At 43.7% G+C, this 19,902-nt stretch overlaps 1 protein-coding gene across 2 annotated transcripts; it reads right to left on the reverse strand.

The window, feature by feature from the left end:
* Window positions 1-13,681: 13,681 nt before the first annotated feature.
* On the reverse strand, window positions 13,682-17,780 carry LOC123450057. Of its 2 annotated transcripts, none has more exons than XM_045127455.1 (4): window positions 17,486-17,780; window positions 17,065-17,260; window positions 14,405-14,806; window positions 13,682-14,094 (listed from the first exon to the last, which is right to left on the reverse strand). In XM_045127455.1, the coding sequence occupies exons 1-4, from the start codon at window positions 17,749-17,751 to the stop codon at window positions 13,816-13,818; spliced, it is 1,143 nt and encodes a 380-aa protein (XP_044983390.1). In that variant the 5' UTR covers window positions 17,752-17,780; the 3' UTR covers window positions 13,682-13,815. The 2 variants fall into 2 exon arrangements, with proteins under 2 accessions (XP_044983390.1, XP_044983389.1); XM_045127454.1 differs by having other exon boundaries at window positions 17,450-17,780.
* Window positions 17,781-19,902: the final 2,122 nt, after the last annotated feature.

The following is a 19,902-nucleotide window of genomic DNA, read 5'->3' on the forward strand; positions in this document are numbered from 1 at the left end:
TAGTGTTTATGTAGTTGATGTGCATGACACAAACATGGGGTTCAAACCCCCATGTCACTTTGTCATTGTGCACATGAGCTCAACCATGTAGTAGTTGATATAGTGGAACTACATGAAATGATGCCCTATTCACTAGGCATGATTTGGAGTAGTTTCCTCTTCCTTAATTTGTGGTCACTTGTTCCAAGCAAGTGCCCACATATTATATATGATTTTGGGGTATAATATCCCAAGGAATCCAGTGGTGAAGTTAGTTTTGCCATTAGGATACTTTATGGAGTTGACATATACAGATTTGTTGCAAGTTTGCTCTTTGTTTCCATGGAATAGGTGGAGCCCAAGGGCATGAGCTTTTGTGTGATAGTAGTAGGGGTTTTTCTCTAAACCATAGTGGTATCATTTATCACTTGGTGTTACTTGTGTGCAAGCTATGCCTAGACAAAGTGGGCATGCGGCTGAAAATTCCAGCTTAGTGAAATCTGGAATTTCACCAAGTCTGAGAATCTGGAACAATTCTTCTCCTGTAGATGAGGTTGTGCTGGTCATTGTGTTCTGATCTAGCCTTAGTTCAGTGCTAGGAATTTGGACCTGATATGTTTTTGAAGCTCCCTGTCAAATTTCATCTCATTTGGAGTCCTGTATATTATGTTTTGGTTGCTGTCAAAAAGCTTCAGAACAAAGACAAAAAGTCAGGTGCAGGAATTTTCACTAAGTCCCTGAGATCTGATGTTTTTGGGAAAGTTTGTGTCTTTGTATCTACTTGTTTTTAATTCCTTTTGGTGTGATTATTGCTGGTTCTTGTAGTGTTCTTGGTTGGCTACAGCCACATATATTATTTGTCATATTTGGAGGACTGTAGCTATGTTGCATGTAGCTCACAAAGAGCTAAGATGCAGATTAAGGCAGATTGTGTAGTATAGTCATTTTGATGATTGTGGGTGGTTAGTTGATGTTGTGGTGTTCTTCCTTGCTCCAATACATTCATGTTGGGTTGTTATATGTCTTGGAAACCTGGGAATACCAGATTTGTGTCATTTGAGTGTGTGGTGTTGATTCTTACACGTAGAGCTTCATATCTTGTTTCGTTGATTCCCGTTGATCCGTAGCTCCGATTGTAATGTTCTTTATATGGTTTTGCATCGTTTTCACGTGACGCATCTGATCATGTCATTATCATGCATGTCAAAACAGCTTAGTGTACAGTTCTGTCCAGAAACTTGTAGTAGTTTCTTTTGCTTGTGCTAGTGATAGAAATAGTGATGCATGCTCAGCTTTCATCTCATGCATCATGTGCTTGTTGAATCTTGTGGTGCTGTTGTTCATTGGTTGTTATTCTTATGTTGGGTAGCACCAGGATCGGAGAACTAATACGTGGATTCGGGAGAGTACGTGCAGGACGAACAAGAACCATTCCAAGCTGAGGATATCACAGGCAAGATGATATGACCTTGATTTCATCTCTAGACTTGTTATGCTAGTTTGCGTTGCCATGTCATATTGCTCGCTGCCTACCACTAAATTATATTGCCTCATGTTATGCCATGAACCCAAACACTGATCCCGTCCTAGCAAAACTTGTATGGCTAAGTAGGCTTTGCTCAGCTACTAATGTTAGCGTTGCTAGATGCAGGTGCTTTGACTCATATGATAACATGAGCTTGATATCATTATCTTAAATTCTGTTATTCAATTAATGCACCTATATACTTGGTAAATGACGGAAGGCCTAGCCTTTTGCCGGGTGCTTTGTTCCGTTATTGCCGCCTTAGTTACCGGCTACCGGTGTTTGATTCCATAATGATCGCTCCTAACACGTTCGGGGTTGTTATGGGGACCCCCTCGATAAATCGCGTAGTGCTAAGGTTTGTCCAGCAGGACCCAACATTGGTGTTATTTTGCTAATCACTTAATAATAATCTGCATAGGGAGTAGCTACCCCGAGGAATTTAATCAACAACCCGGGCCAGTGCTCCTCATGAGTGTTGGTCCAAACTGGGCAGACTATGGGGCCACCATAGGGCAACCTGAGGTTTGGTATACCTGTAGTGTGACTCATCCGGTGTGTCCTGAGACTGAGATACACGGCTCTTATCAGGGTCGTCGACACGTCGGGAGGTCCTGCTAGCCTTGCCTTACCTTAGAGGTATATCTTGCGTATAGGAATCCCAGTGAAGCTTTGGTTTCCCTCAGAGTTGAGGTTTTCCTCTAAGGAATCCGACGAGATCACGAGATTCGTGATAGAGGATGCCTTTGCGGCCTATGTACGTTTGTGATGGACTAGTTGGAGCACCCCTGCAGGGTTTAATCTTTCAGAAAGCCGTGCCCGCGGTTATGTGGCAACTTGGAATATTTTATTAACATCCGGTATTAGAGAACTTAAACATAAGCTAATAAAATTGCCAACTGTGTGTGTAACCGTGACTGTCCCCCTCGAAGATCTCTCTTCGATCGGGAACACGGTGGGGTCATGGATGTCGTAGGTAGGTGTTTAGGATCACTTAGTAATCAAGTAATCACGACCGCTAGTGTAGGCCACCTTCATAATTGCTTTACGTAAGTTAGCCACCAAAGCAAGCTTAGGATGCTGCAGCCTTATACACTTCACCTTACCCTACCTATTAACATGACTAGTTCTGGCACCAAGGTCTTAGATTGCTGAGTCCCCGTGGCTCACGGATTCCTCCAAAACTCCCAACAGGTACAGGTACCCCAGAGGCAGATGATCCCGACGGCACTCAGCTGGCGTGGCAGTACGACGAGGAGACAGACCGCCTCTACATGAACTATCCAGAGGATTGAGGCGTGGTCATGATCGTGGGCCTACAGGCAGGGTAGCATAGCATTTCTATGTTTTGTAGTCCATAGCGGAACTACCTTGATTGTATCTGTGATGTACTCTGAGTTATTAATGAGAAGACAATTGAATCCCGGATTGTCTACTTTTATTATTATTTGTGCTGTGTTACTTGCTTGCGCAACGCTTAGATGCGCTTCTTTCCTATTCGGGGCCTCGACCCCCAGATTGGAAAGGACCGCATCTTAGTCGTTCCAAGTTGGTAATCAGAGCCTTACGACCATAGGAGCCTTTGTGTGATCGTTCTTGGTCGAGTCGAGTCTAGAAAATGTTTTGAGTCTTAGTTATATCGGAGAGTAGGATTCTTTTTTCTCCTCTTCTATGCTCTGGTGAGGTTCCGTCTTAGGAAATCTTTAACTCTACTCCTTTTCTCGCTCAAATTGTTTTTTAGGATCACGCGGGTATTTGTGAAATCTATATGATTTCGATGTGACAGAATCCTGTCCTGGTGCCTCCTATTTGCTCTAAGTATCAGGGGAGTTGAGCTCCGGGGGATTCTTGCGCACATCGCCATCATTCAGATTTCTGAGTATCTAAGAACGAAGGGTGTTCGTTATTGCTTCAATACTCGTAGTGGTGAGATAACCCCGATGTCCCCAGTACTGGTGTAGATTGTTCGGGGGTACTACCACACTTGGTATCGTTGTGATCACGAGGATCTGTTGTAGATGAAGGTCCGAGATGCTGGTTGTGTGTTGAAGGATGTGATACAGGTGACGGGTTAGTTTAGGAGTTGTGTGAAATACTCCTTGTATCCGTGTACCAGATTGCATGACCAGTTATTTCGAGAATTCATAGGTGGGATATCTATTAGTATCTTATAGGACTATCGTCCTACATACGTTTGATTGAGGTTTGGGAAATCTCGGTCATATGTTTGTTCCGAGCAGTTCTAGCTCACACTTGTTTGCAGTGGTCCTTATCGGAATTTTGTCGTCCGTCACTTTGAGGATGCATTCTTGCTACGTTGTTCGAGTGCAATGCTAAATTCTGTTCAGATATTCTGTCTTTTGATTCAGCAATATCTTTAATTATTCTGTGGACTAATATGCTGTCCGTCTTCAGGATGGCTCCACCGACTCGTCAGACCCCAGGCCGTGAGGATATGCCGCCTCCACCACCTCCTCCTCCTCCTCCGCCGTCGCCTCCTCCTGCAGAGGCCTGGCAGGCGATGATGGCAACTACTAATGCAAACACTCAGATGCTGTTACAGTTGATCCAGGAGAGAGCCAATCATCAGCACGGCAATTTCCAGCAGGGTGGCAATCACTTCGCCAATCTGAGTCAGTTCCTGTGAAACCAGCCTAAGACGTTCACTTCTTGCGACCATCCATTTGATGCAGAAGATTAGATCCGTGATATGAACAAGCATTTCGAGTATAGCAACGTGCGTCCTAAGGATTATGTCAAGTTTGCAATGTTTCAATTGAAGGGACATGCTTCTACATGGTGGCAGCAGCTCAAGGACTCCAGAGGTGACAGGGTGATGTCTTGGGACGAGTATTGTCGTGACTTCAGGTCCCACTACATCCCTTCCAGTTTTGTGGAGGAGATGCATGAGAAGTTCAGGCGTTTGAAGCAGGGCAGCAATTCTGTGTACAAGTACAATGTCGAGTTCCACGAGCTGGCCCGTTACGCGCTGGAGGATGTCCCGGATCAGAAGAGCAAGATCTATCAGTTCAGGGGTGGCTTGAAGGAAGACTTGTAGTTAGCTCTTGCTTTGCACGATCCTGAGGAGTTTGACAAGTTCTACAACCTAGCTCTCAGAGCAGAGGCAGCCTTGCTCAGGGTGGAAAACTCCAAGAAGCGCTTCAGAGATTCCAGCTCTTCCTCGACTGAGGTGGTTCAGAAGCAACAGAGGTTTTGGGTTTCTCCTCCTCCTCCTCGACACTCACAGCAGCTGAAGCACTCAGGTGGTCGTGGTTCTTCCCACCCACCCAACCCTGGCTTCCAGCAGAGATACCAGCATCAGAAGCAAGGGCCTCCTCAGACTCAGTTCCGGCAGCCAACAGATCTCACTTGTCACAAATGTGGGCAGAAGGGTCACTATGCCAACAAATGTACTTCTCAGCTCCGTCTGCCGCCTCCTCCTCCAGGCAAACCTCCAAGAAACGCTCTTGTCAAATTCTACCCTAGATCAGCTCGAGTCAACATGGTGAACGCAGCTGAAGCAGACAACTCCTCTTATGTGATCATGGGTAACCTCCTCGTCAATGATATTCCTGCTAAAGTGCTATTCGATTCTGGTGCATCGCGTTCTTTCTTGTCATATCCTTTTGTGGCAAAGCATGATTTCCATCTTCAAGAGTTGGCTAGGTCTTTGGACATTGTTTCTCCGGGTATGCTTATGAGTTCTCATTGGGTTGTTCCGGATGCTTCTATCAAGATAGGAAGTTATTCTTTTCTGGCCTCTCCGTATGTCTTGGGCAATTCCGACATCGACTTGATTCTTGGTATGGACTGGTTGGCCATGAACAAGGCGTCAATTGATTGTGAAGCCAAAGAAGTCAAGCTTACCCACTCTTCGGAGGATGTGATTATATTCGCGGTGCGCTATAATACAATCCGTTTGTTCTCCTTGAATGAAAAGGGTGAGATCAATCCTAATGAGCAAGTTCAAGTGGTCTGCGAATATCAAGATGTGTTTCCTGAAGAGCTGCCAGGCATGCCTCTGCACCGTGAAGTTGAGTTTGTCATTGAGCTTGAGCCAGGCACAGAGCCAGTGTGCAAACGGCCGTACAAGCTGGGTCCAGAAGAATTGAAGGAACTCAAGAGGCAACTCGATGAGCAGGAGCGTTTGGGTTTGATCAGACCAAGCTCGTCTCCGTGGGGATGTGGTGTTCTATTTGTCAAGAAGAAGGATGGATCGGACCGGCTGTGTGTCGATTACTGCCCACTGAACAAGAAGACAATCAAGAACAAATATCCACTTCCGAACATAACTGAGTTGTTCGAACATTTGAAAGGTGCTAAAGTATTCTCCAAGCTTGATCTCAGAATGGGCTATCATCAAATCCGCATTCGCGAGGAAGACATTCCGAAGATGACATTCAGGACTAGTTTTGGCTCGTATGAGTATACGGTCATGTCTTTTGGTCTGGCAAATGCTCCTCCGACATTTTGTCGATTGATGAACTATATTTTCTCCCCATACAAGAATGAATTTGTCTTGCTCTATCTCGACGACATTCTGGTCTTTTCTGAGATTGAGGAAGAACATGAAAAACATCTCAGGTTGGTGCTTGATAAACTGAGAGAGTACAAGCTCTATGCCAAGTTTTCCAAGTGCGAGTTCTGGCTGAAAGAAGTGGTTTATCTTGGGCATATTATCTCTGCCGAGGGCATTAAGGTTGACCCGTCCAAGGTTCGGCATTCCCGAGCCCCCTCATGTGGAGCAGCAAGCCCCTCGCCCCTCCCCAAGCCCTCGCACCCTCCCTAGGCCCCAGGCCGCCCCTTCCCGCCTCTGCTCGCCGCGGCACGGCTGCCGCCGCCGCACCTCACCCCGGCTTCCCCCGGTAGCCAGGTCGCCTCCCTTGGGCGCAGTGGGGCATGGGACGACCGTCCCTGCCGTCGACTGCACCTCCCGCACAGGGGAGCAACAACAGCCGTGGCGGTGGCGCCCTCCCCTGGCCCTGTCGCGGCTGTAAGAAGGAGACGGCCAGGGAGGAGAGCAGAGGAGAGGAGAGAGAGAATGGGGTGGGCCCCAGGCGTAAGAGAGGGAGCCCGGGCCCAGGGGAGTAAGTGGAAGCCCGTTTTCAAAAATACGTTTTCCCTGTTAGGAAAACGTATTCTAACCAAAGGCGCTATCTACTTCAGCACCAGGGACTTGATTGCAGTTATTCTTTTTACAGATCGGTCCCTGGTGCTCTAACGAGCGTATCTCCGCAACCGTAGCTCCGATCGAGGTAAAACCAGCGCCCACGTCTTCGTCTCGTCGAGACCGTTTCAATAGTATCATTTTCATAATATGTTTGCATAGTGGTAATGACCGTTTTTCCCTTGCCTTTGTTTGAGCCTTCCGAGAGGGAAACCCTCTCCGACAAATCTTTCCGGTGTGTTATTGTGCTTCTTCCTGGAGTATTCGTCGACCCCCAGGCAAGCCAACCTCTTGCTATGAGCTCGAGACTTGCGTGAAACTTTGCTGACACTCTGTGTGTTTATCTGTACCCCCTGTTAGTCTGCATTTGCATATAACTGTGATAACATTAGTAGTAGTTCCTAGTACTGCTTTTCATCTAATATCTGCCCTAAAACTTTGCTCTGTGGTGCTCTTGCACATTAAATTTAAAATGCTTATATCCGAGTGTATAGTGATGTGCTATGTGTGACTCTGACGAACCCTTGCTCGCATTTTCTTCAATAATGGCACCATGCCTGAGTCTGTGCTGTTTCCGGCCATCTGGGGTGGATGCCAATTTTATATTTCTTTTGTCAGCAGTTGTCCCGTGTTCTGAGCTGCTTTTCGGCCGTCGCGGGCAACTATTGAATTTCTTTTCGTAGTGGTGACCCTATGCTCTGAGCTATTCTTCGGCCGTCTTAGGGAACTGCTACATTCTTCTTATCAACACCGTCTCATGCTCTGAGCTGCTTTCCAGCCGTCTTGAGCCAGGGTTGAGTTATTCCGGTAATGTCCCAGATCTGTGTTGTAGAGACCGTTCTGGTGGCTACCGATTTATTTGCTGATTTTATGCGAGGGGTCCGAAGGTCCAACTTATAATCGGTAAAGTAATACTTTGCTATTTATATTACACTGTTGAGACTACTGTCTATGATTACTTTGTGTTTCATCCGACAGTTTATGAATATAGTTTAAAAGTAGTGGCTTAATCTTATTAATTATCGGATTGCGATAACATCGTAGCGTCAGCTATGACAGATAGTATTCGGGATAAGATATTTAGTCGGTTGATCAGAGTCACCTGTCCAGGCCCATCAGTGCAACCACATTTGCCGTTGTGGGACGGCCGTTACTTGGGCTGATCGCGTGACCTTTCACCGGTACCTCCAAAGAGGGAGGGTTATGCACACGTGTTACCCTGATCAGGTAGGAAGTGATAACCCTGTGAGCCAGTTGAGTTGTATATGCCGGCGTCCCCAGATGGGAGAATTTAGTCTAGCCACGATGGTGGCAGGTGTCATGAGGACACAGGGCCACCCAGGGCAGGACTCTGGGATGGATGAATGTCGGTGGTACGATGAAAGAGTCACGGGTCAGGCAAGTTTCGTTGGAGTAATACTGGTCCACCCGAATGGGATCACGAGGTCAGTACTCCATAGTGTGGGTAAAGTGTGCAACCTCTGCAGAGTGTAAAACCTAGTCGAATAGCCGAGTCCACGGTAATGGACAGCCCGACCAGACCTTAGTAGATGGTCAACCATATTGATGTTAGTAATGATGGAAGAACTCGTCTCATGAGAACATCAGAGGATGATAACATGATGTGTTAGCCAAGAGAAGGCTATATGATGACTGGTCATATGACCGTGTGATGCAAGTTGAATCCGTTCAGATTCGATTACGAGTTTGTCGAGGGTTGTGGTACAATCTAGAAAAGAGTAAGTTGATATTCGGTGACAATAAGTTAGTTAAGCACTTGTTGTGATCTTTATCATGCTGGTGAGGTACATTACATGTTTAGTCCATGTCATGCTATGCTTGATTTATATGTTTCCTGTTAATTCCATATCATGCCTATAATAGTTATTATGTAATCATTGTGCTTGCGTTATTACATGCTTGTTTGGATGTCATGTATTTGGTTGTTTTGTGAGTACATTCAAAGTACTCACCTGGCCTTGCACATGGCCAGTTGCAGGAGAAGACTCGTCGTGCTGGATCGTAACCAAGTCAGTCCTACGAGTTATGGAGCCCAGCCAGGGACGTCGATGCCGCTGTATCAAGACCTCTGCTGCCACTTAGCCTTGGAGTTGTGTAATATTGTTGTAAGCAACAATATTGTAATACTCAATTATATTAATAAAGCCATCTTTGCATGGAATTTCTGTATCATGTCTTTGGCGTGCGTCCGGTCTTATCCTGGGGACGGATGTGCGTCGGCCCTCTATCGGGGTGCCACACATGGCAAAAACTGGACGCACTTCGTGTACAAACTGGACAATTTCTTTCCAAGTATCACGGTTTCGAACGAAAACTCATCTATTACAAAGGGATTTTATTTTTTGAACATATTTTAACTCCAGACTATTTGTGAGGTCAATATGCACCATTTAAAGCCACATCATCAATTTTCAACCTTTCCTGACTTCATTTGCTATTTTTCATGCATTTGAGCAATTTTTTGAGCTAAATGACCCTGAAATAAAAAAGCACTAAAAACGAACTCTGAAAAGGTTGAAACTTGGCATAGTATCATAATTTCACCCACACAGCATGTGCTAAAAAGTTGAGAGGGTTATGTCAAAAACTGGACGCACTTCGTGTACAAACTAGACAATCTCTTTCAAGTATCACGATTTCGGACGAAAACTCATCTATTACAAACGATTTCATTTTTTGAACATATTTTAACTCCAGAATATATCTGAGGTCAATATGCACCATTTAAAGCCACATCATAAATTTTCAACCCTTTTTTGACTTCATTTGCTATTTTCATGCATTTGATCATTTTTTGAGGTAAATGACCCTGAAATTAAAAAAGCACTACAAATGAACTCTAAAAAGGTTCAAACTTGCCATGGTATCATAATTTCACCCAAACAGCATGTCCTAAAAGGTTGAGAGGGTTATGAAAAAAAAACTAGACGCACTTCGTGTACAAACTGGACAATCTCTTTCAAAGTATCATAGTTTCGGACGAAAACTCATCTATTACAAAGGGATTTCATTTTTAACATATTTTAACTCGAGACTATTTGTGAGGTCAATATGCACCGTTCAAAGACACATTATCAATTTTCAACCCTTTTCTGACTTCATTTTCTATTTTTCATGCATTTGATCATTTTTTGAGCTAAATGACCCTGAAATTGAAAGGCACTACAAATGAACTCTAAAAAGGTTGAAACTTGGCATGGTATCATAATTTCACCGACACAACATGTGCTAAAAAGTTGAGAGGGTTATGGCAAAAACTGAACGCGCTTCGTGTACAAACTGAACAATCTTTTTCGAAGTAGGAGGGTTTCAGACGAAAACTCATCTATTATAAAGGGGTTTCATTTTTTGAACATATTTAACTACACACTATTTGTGAGGTCAATATGCACCATTCAAAGCCACATCATCATTTTCAACCCTTTTCTGACTTCATTTGCCATTTTTCTTGCATTTAATCATTTTTTGAACTAAATGACCCTGAAATTGAAAAACACTACAAATGAACTCTCAGAAGGTTGAAACTTGGCATGGTATCATGAATAGAGAAAAGTGACCAAATTAATACAAGTTCATCATCAAATGTTATTACTGAAAAAATAAATACATAAAGTCCATACATATAGTCCTCATAGAACAACATACAGCTCTCTAGAGCATCTAAATAAAACATAAATTGAAACTAACATACAACTATGTAAAACATTTAAATGCAACAACAAATGTGACCAAAATCGCAAATAAGATAACAATTGATCCAACAACATAATGATATCAAGCCTAATTATCAATGACATATTTTCTAATCCTTTTAACCTTCAAGCGCATTGCATTCATTTGGATCTTATGTAGATCGACGACATCAGCAACATGCAACTCCAATTTCATCTTATCTTCTTCAACTATTTTCAATTTTTCTTTCAAATAATTGTTTGCTTTTTCAACTAGATTTAACCTCTCGACAAGAGGGTCGGTTGGAATTTCCGGTTCACATAGCTCCTAGATAAAGACAACTATGTCAAGTTGGTCGGCATAATTTTCATCAACACTAATGAAACAAATAGTTATAAAAGATAATATACCATATCTAAATCATAGACCGGATAAGAGCCGACGGGGGCGAATACCAAAACCATGGCACTATGTAATAACAAACAATAATAAAAGTAAGAAAATTATACAAGTCAAAATGTTTTCTCTAAAAAAAGATAATTAAGAACAAGAGGCTCACCACGGTGGTGCACGCGACGAGATCGGCACGGGTAATGGATGGGGGATAGGATGATGTGCATGGGACAGAATGGCAACCTACACATGTGCAAACTAATAAGTTAATTTGAGGTGGGTCGGGCATTTCATCAAATACATCATGTGCATAGGAGGTGAGAACAGAGTAGCACACACCTGCACACGTTGGCCGGCCAAAAATGAGAGGAGTGAGCGGGCAGTGACGAGCATATATATTGGCATTCTTTTAGTCCCGGTTGGTGTCTACAACCAGGACTGAGGAGTGGCCTTTAGTCCCGGTTCCATACACGAACCGGGACTAAAGGGGTTGCGCGAGGAGCCAGGACCTTTAGTCCCGGTTGGTGGATCTAATTGGGGCTAAATGTCCTAGAAGAACCGGGACTGGTGCCCGCCGAGATCCGACCGGCGTCCTGGCCGCTCGAACCGGGACTGATGCATGAATTAGTCTCGGTTCGTAAGTCGACCGGGACGAATGCTCTATCTGGCCAAGACCAAAGCCCTGTTCTATACTAGTGAAAAGATGGGCCGACCATTCCAGGACCCCCTCTTCCGAGGACTCCCTCAGCAGCGTCGCTTTCTCTCATCCACACAAGTCCTCCTGCTCGTCCTCTCTCATCGCCTTCCCCACTTCTTACTCTCCGCTCACATATAGCTTGCCTCACCTCTCGCTCACGGCATTGGATCTTAGCTCCGGCGAGCCCCACCACCACTAAAGGAGTTCCTTCTACTACTACTTCTCCCTCTCGGGCGGGCTTTTCCCCCTCTTTTTTCCATAGCCGCGTCGGCATCCTTCCAGATCCCCGACGCCCCTCTTGTCCCAAGGACGGACCAAGGAGAATGAACAGTGGAGCTGCAAACTGGCCATGCCAGGAGCTGCAACAGGTGGACAAAGGAGCTATAACCATAGCTATTTTTTGCTAGAATCACAATTTTATCTTGGTGGAACCATCATGGCAAAATGCTTCCACCGGAGTTTAGTTCATTGCTGGATGAGCGATTTTTTCTACAACCACAATTTTATTTTGCTTTAACCATCATCCCAAAATGCTTCCACCGGAGTTTAGTTCTTTGCTGGACCAGCGATTTTTGCTATGACCATAGCTATTTTTCCTACAAGCACAATTTCATTTTGCTGGAACCATCATCCCAAAATGCTTCGACCGGAGTTTAGTTCTTTGCTGGACTAGCGATATTTGCTACAACCATAGCTATTTTTGCTGCAACCATAATTTTATTTTGCTGGAACCAGCATCAAAAAATGCTTCCACTGCAGTTTAGTTCTTTGTTGGATCAACGATTTTTGTTACAACCATAGCTTCAATTTGCTGGAACCATGTTTTCAAATGATTCAACAGGGGCGGCGGTAGATAGCTGCTTTTCTGACAAAAAATATCTTGGAAGCATCGACGGCGAGCATCACTGGCGAGCACGGCAGCGGGTGTGGATGACGACAAATGAAGGGAGCATGACCGTGCACTACGTGATGCGGTGATGGTGGGTGGCTGCCATTACCTGCGGTGTTTATTCAGATCTGAACACGAACGGATGAGAAGGATGAAAACAACGTGGATGGGTGAGAATCTAACGGCTCGGGTGGGCTAATCAGAAGGCTGGGGTGCGACCGGTCGAAACTTTAGGCCGGCGCGCCGGCGCCTAACACTCCCTTGTTGCCAAGGAAAAGATCGGTGCTTTATTTAGGGAAGAGAGAAATGAAAAGGGAGAGATACGTGGGAAAGACGGCTGAGCTTTTCTAATGAGACGATCGGGCTTCTTTCTTGAACTCTCTTCTTTTCGGTTTATAGTGCTTAAATCTGAAATCTTATCAATGAAGATGGACCGCAAGTGGATGGCACTATTTTTAACTAACCAATGAAATATTTCTCACATATTCATTTTTTCAAGCAATAAATGTAAAACACTCCTCCTCATTGGATTTGTATGGTGCAAGTAGAAAAAGATACTCCCTCCATCCATATATATAGGACCTAATGCATTTTTTTAAATTGTTTTTGACTATTGATAAGATTAATATTATATAAGATATATAATATAAAAATTATGTCATTGAAAGCTCCTTTCACGTACGAATTTGACGGTATGCTTTGGGTAACTTGCATGTCATATATTAATTGGTCTAACATGTGTTCAAAGTTAGCCTCGAAAAACGCATTAGGTCTTATATACTCCCTCCTTTCCGGTTTATAGGGGTCAAATCTGGAATCTCATCAACCAAGGTGAATTCTGATTGCATGACACTATTTTTAACTAGTTAATGAAATATTTCTCATATATTCAATTTCCGAGGCAATAGATATAGCATCCACCTTCTCATTGGACTTGCATGGTAGATGTAGAAAATGATGCATGCATAGCCACTCATTTTCTTTCTCTAAACTCTATGAATTAAATATGACATGTGATTCAAAGCACTTTAACTCAATTAGACTCAAAATGAACCTAATATAATGAAAATCTAATTTTTTTGAGATGAGACCTATAAACCGAAAAGGAGGGAGTATATGGATAGAGGGAGTACATGCATAGCCACTATTTTCCTTTCTTTCGTCTCCATGAATTGAATATGACGTGAGACTTAAAACACTTTAAAAAGGAAGAATAATTGTTGAGATGGCAGATTGATGAGATGGATAGGCTGTATGTTAAGGTAACTCACTTAGTAGGGATGAACTTCTTATGTAAATAGGATACGGGGTTTCAACCCCTTTTTGAAAGACCAACTCTTGATAATGGGAACTTTATTAATTGTTCTTACAAGGAAAAAAAAACATGCGCAAAATGGAAAATCAGTTACCAGTACAACTTTATTGATGAGTGCACCACGTGCCCTTATTTTGTTTCAGTCAACAGCTTGATCCTAAGTAGCACGTGGTGAGGCCACATAAACTCCGAGTGAACTGAGATAATTTGTTGAGTCGATGGCGAAGTTACTCACATGCCACCCGAAGAAGCCAACAATACTACTATCGTTGTTGAGCTCAGGGGTGCTGAAACTAGCGTGCTTCCCTTCTCTTCCAAAAGGTCCATAGCTCCGCAAATTTGTGACAAATGAGACTGACGTTAGTCGAGCATCTCCATCAAAGAGTCCAGTTGTTCCCGAAACGCTCTTCACAAACTCTCCATCTTCAAGATTCATCTGAAGGGAAACAAAGGTAATCAGCAAGTCATTGTTGTACGAGTCCTTTGTGCGTGCATGCGTGCGTTATATGTACTCCCTCTATTCCTAAATATAAGTCTTTTTAGAGGTTTCATTATTGTACTACATACGGATGTATATAGACATATTTTAGAGTGTATATTCAATTAGCTCCGTATGTAGACACCTAGTGAAATCGCTTAAAAGACTTATATTTAGGAACATGGGAGTAGATCATGATAAATTGTCAAATAATTTTGTCATAAACATAGTTCAGCAACGACTAATAAGCCGTGGAAAATTCAGTTACCTCTTTAGGCATGCTCCCCGAGACAGGTCGTCCTCCCAATTGGCATGATTTCGTGACACCCGAATGATCAATATATGAGAAACTCATTATATAAATGTAAAGACCGTGAAAAAAGGTCACGCGTACGAGCCTTTGAGGCAACTCGTTTTGCATGTCCTTATATTTTCCATTTTCAGGACCCCATGGACCATATTTCGTGAGCACCATTGGAAAATCAACAGGAGTAGGCACCACCTCCGAGCGAGTAGGCAGCACTGGGAGGGCTGGTACCGCCGGTGTAGGCACCACCTCCGAGCGAGTAGGCAGCACTGGGGGGGCTGGCACCGCCGGTGGAGGCACCACTGCTTGGGCAACCATCTCAGATGAGGCAGCCACTGTAGAGGCAGTAGGCACGACAGGGGCCTGGATAATGTAAAAAAAATCAATCAAGCTGATGATGGTCATTTGATGAGATTACGTACCGTGGGAATAACATAGATATAGAAGCCACCTAAGTAAAAAAATATGATATGTCAGCTAATTAATAATAAAAAAAACAAATTGAATAACATAGCTAGTTACTCTTACTATGAGTAACATAACACGTACAAAGACAAAATAAGTCTGCTAATAAATAAAAGGCTCAATATTACTATCCGTGTGTTACTATCCACTGTAAAGTACTTACTCCGTCACGGTTTAGAAGGTGTGTTTGGAAATTCTCTAGAACCTAGGTGGTTATCACGTTAAGATGGATTGAAAAAATAGCATTCACACTACGCATGCATATAGAACTAGTACAACGTAGTACTAATTAACTGCTAGGAGTAATTGCAATGCGCCATAAATCTTGTTTATTAAGGAAATACACGTAAATTTTACTATTGCGAGCTAATTACATGCACCCTAAACCTTGTCAATAATGTTTTTCTTACGCTTCATCTGTCCTTCACTTTTTAGGTACGTCGTTCTCGTCACCCCAGGGGAAATACGGCCGGGCGGCGCTAATTCAAATCCCTCGGGCAAAATAAGAACAACACCTACATTCAACCCTCCTTTTTTTCCATTAGCAAGAACTTGTTTCAATTGCATATCATAAGGAATTCGAAGAACTGCTTCAAATACAGTATCGGGAAGCACAACTTGGGGAACTTCAATATCGACGGGCTTGCTAGCTAAATGGCAATTGACACATACAATTCGTCCAGTTGCTTCTCATGGGTTTTCATAACCCTGCTTCGCAAAAATGGGATATGCATTTGAAATAGATTGAGTACGATCCACATAGCCTTGTTGGGCTGGACCTATGCACTGTAGACTTAATTATAAACAAAAATTGATTGGACCTGTGCTGAGTAGACTTATACACCTTTTTTTTGTTTGCTTAGCTAGGGAGTTCGAACTCACAACCAATCTTTTAGGCTTTTAGCAAGTACAGTAGTACTCAACGCAACAACAAACTAAGAAGACTACCTCATATGATAAGATACATGTTGCACTATATAAAAATGTTGCCTATCGTGCTAGAGGCATATAAACTTTCTCTCTCGATGCAATGCATAGACATGTTTACAAGTAATTCCCTCAACATGCACGTTTCCACCTCATCAATCGTGTCATGTTAGCATCCACTATCACTATATTCAGCCATGCACCACATCCACTATCTTTAATTATTATAACATCCACTCTCCCACCTTACCAAGTCATGCATGTATTACATGTCTGCCAATCATAATTAGTCACATAGTTATTCACATCATACATCATACACCCTCCGTCACGGTCTAGAAGGCACGCTAGGAAAATCTCTAGGACCAAGGTAGTCATCGATTGGTTGTGAGATGTAGTAGGTGTAGATGCTAATGCGCCTAATCAACTGAGAAAATACTAGTACTAATGCGTGAGCAGCAAATTAGGAGGACGCATGCATGAGTAGTATTAGTACTAAGGTTGGTCACAATGGGGAGGAACTTAGCAGTAACATCACACACTCCAATACAACTTTGCTTATGTGGCACGTATTTAGTGAAGAGAGAGGTGCTTGTGGTAACTAGCTAAGTTACCGGAACATCACACACTCCAAGAAACAATGAGTCTATAGCCTAATAAATGCATTGTTGCATGACACTACATACATGTTACTCCCCATTGTGGAGGTAGGAACATAGTCTAGGAAAGCGTGTAGGTTCCTACCTTATGTTACTCTTCATTGTGACCAGCCTAATTAATAGGAGTAATTGCTTTCGCGTCTTAAACTTTATCTATTTTGAAAACGCACGTAAATTTAACTGTGCCTTTTAAACCGTGACGGAGGAAGTAAACAAAGTCATGTCATTAAAATGTCATCTTTGTCATATGACATAAAAACGACTGGAATTGGCTCTAGACGTTGATGGTTAGGATGCATTAAAGAGTGCAAATATGAATTGAATACATTTTTGAATTGAAAAAATGAATACCAGGTATTAATTTCATAGTCTAACTTGAAATGTTTTTACTAGACGATATAATTTATTTTATGTCAAAAATTTCTCAAAACCGTTAAGTTGCTAAGGTAAGAAAATAAATGTTAGGATGCAATAATAATATTTCGTAGCGACATGTCTATTAGTGCTTTCGCATCAACGCGCATGTAATCATCTAGTTGTCAAAAGAACGCAAGGTCAGGTGCTTTGTACCGGCGGTTTTAGCAAGGTGATGCACAGGGCACGGATATGAAGCTCCCTCGTGACCTTCCCTTGGGTGGTGCTCGTGATTGGTTTGTAGGAGACAACACCTTGTGCATACGCAAACTCTCCGGTACCACCAACAATTGCCCATTCACCTTCTTGTCCCTCTATGTTTCCAAGAACATTAAGGGTTGACCCCTTGAACCTAAACAAAGTTGTAAATATCAAGGTAAGTAAATATGCATGCAATAAAAGTCGATCAAATGAATCAGCGCATTTCGCGTTGTGCAAAATATAACCTTAGACGTGACAAAGTGTTGTAATACTGTCAAGAAAAAGATGACGATACGATGCTAAAGGCTTGAACCATCATAATAGAAGTAAACACTCAAACCTGTCATCTGTGAAAACTATGTTGTGGCAAACGAACCAGTTGCCTGCAGTCATGCCTGCCTGTAAATGCAGGCCTTGCGCACGGGCAACGATGTTTGCGGTGGGGCTCGGACCATCATGTATGGTCCAGTCATTAACAACGGTGGCACCGAAAGCATGAGGGCGAGTTGAACCTACGATCTGGCATTGGTTGCCCTTGGGCTGTGCCTGTGAATTCTGGTAAAGGTACAAGTGGAGCACTACTTCCTTTAGCTGGCTTTCTTGGCTAAGAGTAACACTTTGGAGATAGGAAGGCTCGGCCATCTCTGCCAGCTTCTCTTGGCTGGCGAAATGTGTGGAGCGGTGTGCACATTTATAGACTACTACTTGGCCCAAACAACAACCAAGTGGTTGAGAGGCCTTGCAATATCCCCACGAGTTTCACAGAAAAATCACAAGTCGTGGTCTGAGGATAAGGAAATATCTCAAGAAGAGATGCCCGTACATCCAAATACCACATAATTTTGTGTCGTGTGGATAAGAATCCAGCGAAATGGATGATTAACTGCTCAAAATTTCAAAGTGCTAATTCTACATTTTTTATTACTAACCTAACAAGAATTTTATCCTCAGGCCTGAGCGTCGTGCGACGATCTGCGTCGGGCGGGCGTGACAGCGGCGGCACGCTAGCTGGTGCGAGCTGCGTGGCGGGCAATGTCGACGATGGGGCGTGTGTGGGCTGCGACGGCCAGATCGATCCGGCCACCAGGCGGCGCGGGCTGGTGGTCATCGTCCTGCTGTCTGACGGATGAAGGCGGCGACTACTCCTGGTCAAGGTGCCGTCTTCGTGGCTATGCATGGTGGGTGGGGACGGAGGTACGGGCTGGTGCGGCCGTGGTCTGGATGGTGGCGTGATTGCCTTCCTTATCCTGGGTTGGAGCCGGTGGAGTGCGGGGCTGGTCGGCTATGCGCATGACGGCGGCTCCCATGACCTAGGGCTTGCGTTTGGGAGGGCCGGATCTTGGCCCGAGGCAGATCGAGGTTTTTTCCGGGTAGGTGAGGTTTGGGCTCGGCCTGGGATGTTTTCGTGAGCATTGTCTTTGCGGATGCGATGGGCTGTTGGAGGTGGTCCTGGCATCGCCTATTTGTCAGGCCGTGCGGCACCGATGATCTTAGCTTTGGCATCGTGCAAGCTCGCCTTTGCGGCGGCCGTTAGGGGTCCTAGGGTCGTGTCCCCAGGTCCATAGGGACTGGTTGGGGATGCACGCATGTGATGTCCCACAAGTATAAATGAGCAATTATAATTCTTTCAATAACCAAGAGTATCAAACCCAACAAGGAACAAAAGAAAATGATAGACACTTTTCAGCAAGGTATTGTCTGCAAGTGCCATAGTTTTATAGCAAGATAATTTACAACAGGTGACTGTAACAACAGTAGCAAGTATGCATCAAGGTAGTCCAATCTTGTTTATAGCAAAGGACATGAGGAAAGTTCTCTCATATGAGAAAAACGCCCCCGAGGACACATGAGAATTACTGTCTAGTCATGTTCATTATGTTGGGTTGATTCACGTTTGTTATTTTAATAATTTTTTATGTGGCTGGACCAGTGTAAGTTTGATGTTGTTACTTGAACAAGCAACCCAATTATGCTTACCCCCTCTCACAAGCATCTGCAACTACGAAAGAAGGATTAAGATAAATCTAACCATAGAATGAAATGTGTGGATCCAAATCAGCCCCTTCTGAAGCAACGCTTAAACTGGGGTTTAAACTTCTGTCACTCTAGCAACCCATCATCTATTTGCTTCTTCATAATGCCTTTCCTTAGGCCCATAACATGGTGAAGTGTCGTGTAGTTGACGTTCACACAACACCACTAAGAGAAGCAACAACATACACATCAAAAAAATATCAAACTAATATCAACTTGACATGATTATTATAACAAGACTTCTTCCATGTCCTGAGGAACAATAATAACTACTCACACCTCATCAACATGTTAATCATCAGAGGTATAATAATGGTGATCAAGGGTCTGAACATAATATCATCCACCAAGTAATCCAACAAGCATCAACTACAAAGGTACCAATCTGAGGTTTTGAGACAAAGATTAAATACAAGATATAAACTAGGGTTGGAGATGAGATTGTGCTGGTGAAGATGTTGATTAAGATTGATCCTCCCACGAAGGAGGAATCATTGGTGATGACGATGGCTTCGATTTCCCCATCCCGGAGAGGAATTCCCCTGAAGAATCTCTCTGCCGGAGAGCAAAAGGGCCTTTGCCCAGGTTGCCGCGTCGAGACAACGATGCTTCATCCCAAAAGTGCCCTCGTGATTTTTGCTAGGTCTAATGATACCATATAGAAGAAAGGGGGTCGGGAGACCTGCTGGGCCACCATGAGGCAACAGGGCGCGACCAGGGGGTGGTCGCGCCCTGTTGGCGCGTGGCCCACAGGTGCCC

The sequence above is a fragment of the Hordeum vulgare genome, chromosome 4H (assembly GCF_904849725.1).
Source record: "Hordeum vulgare subsp. vulgare chromosome 4H, MorexV3_pseudomolecules_assembly, whole genome shotgun sequence".
Taxonomy (NCBI): Eukaryota; Viridiplantae; Streptophyta; class Magnoliopsida; order Poales; family Poaceae; genus Hordeum; species Hordeum vulgare.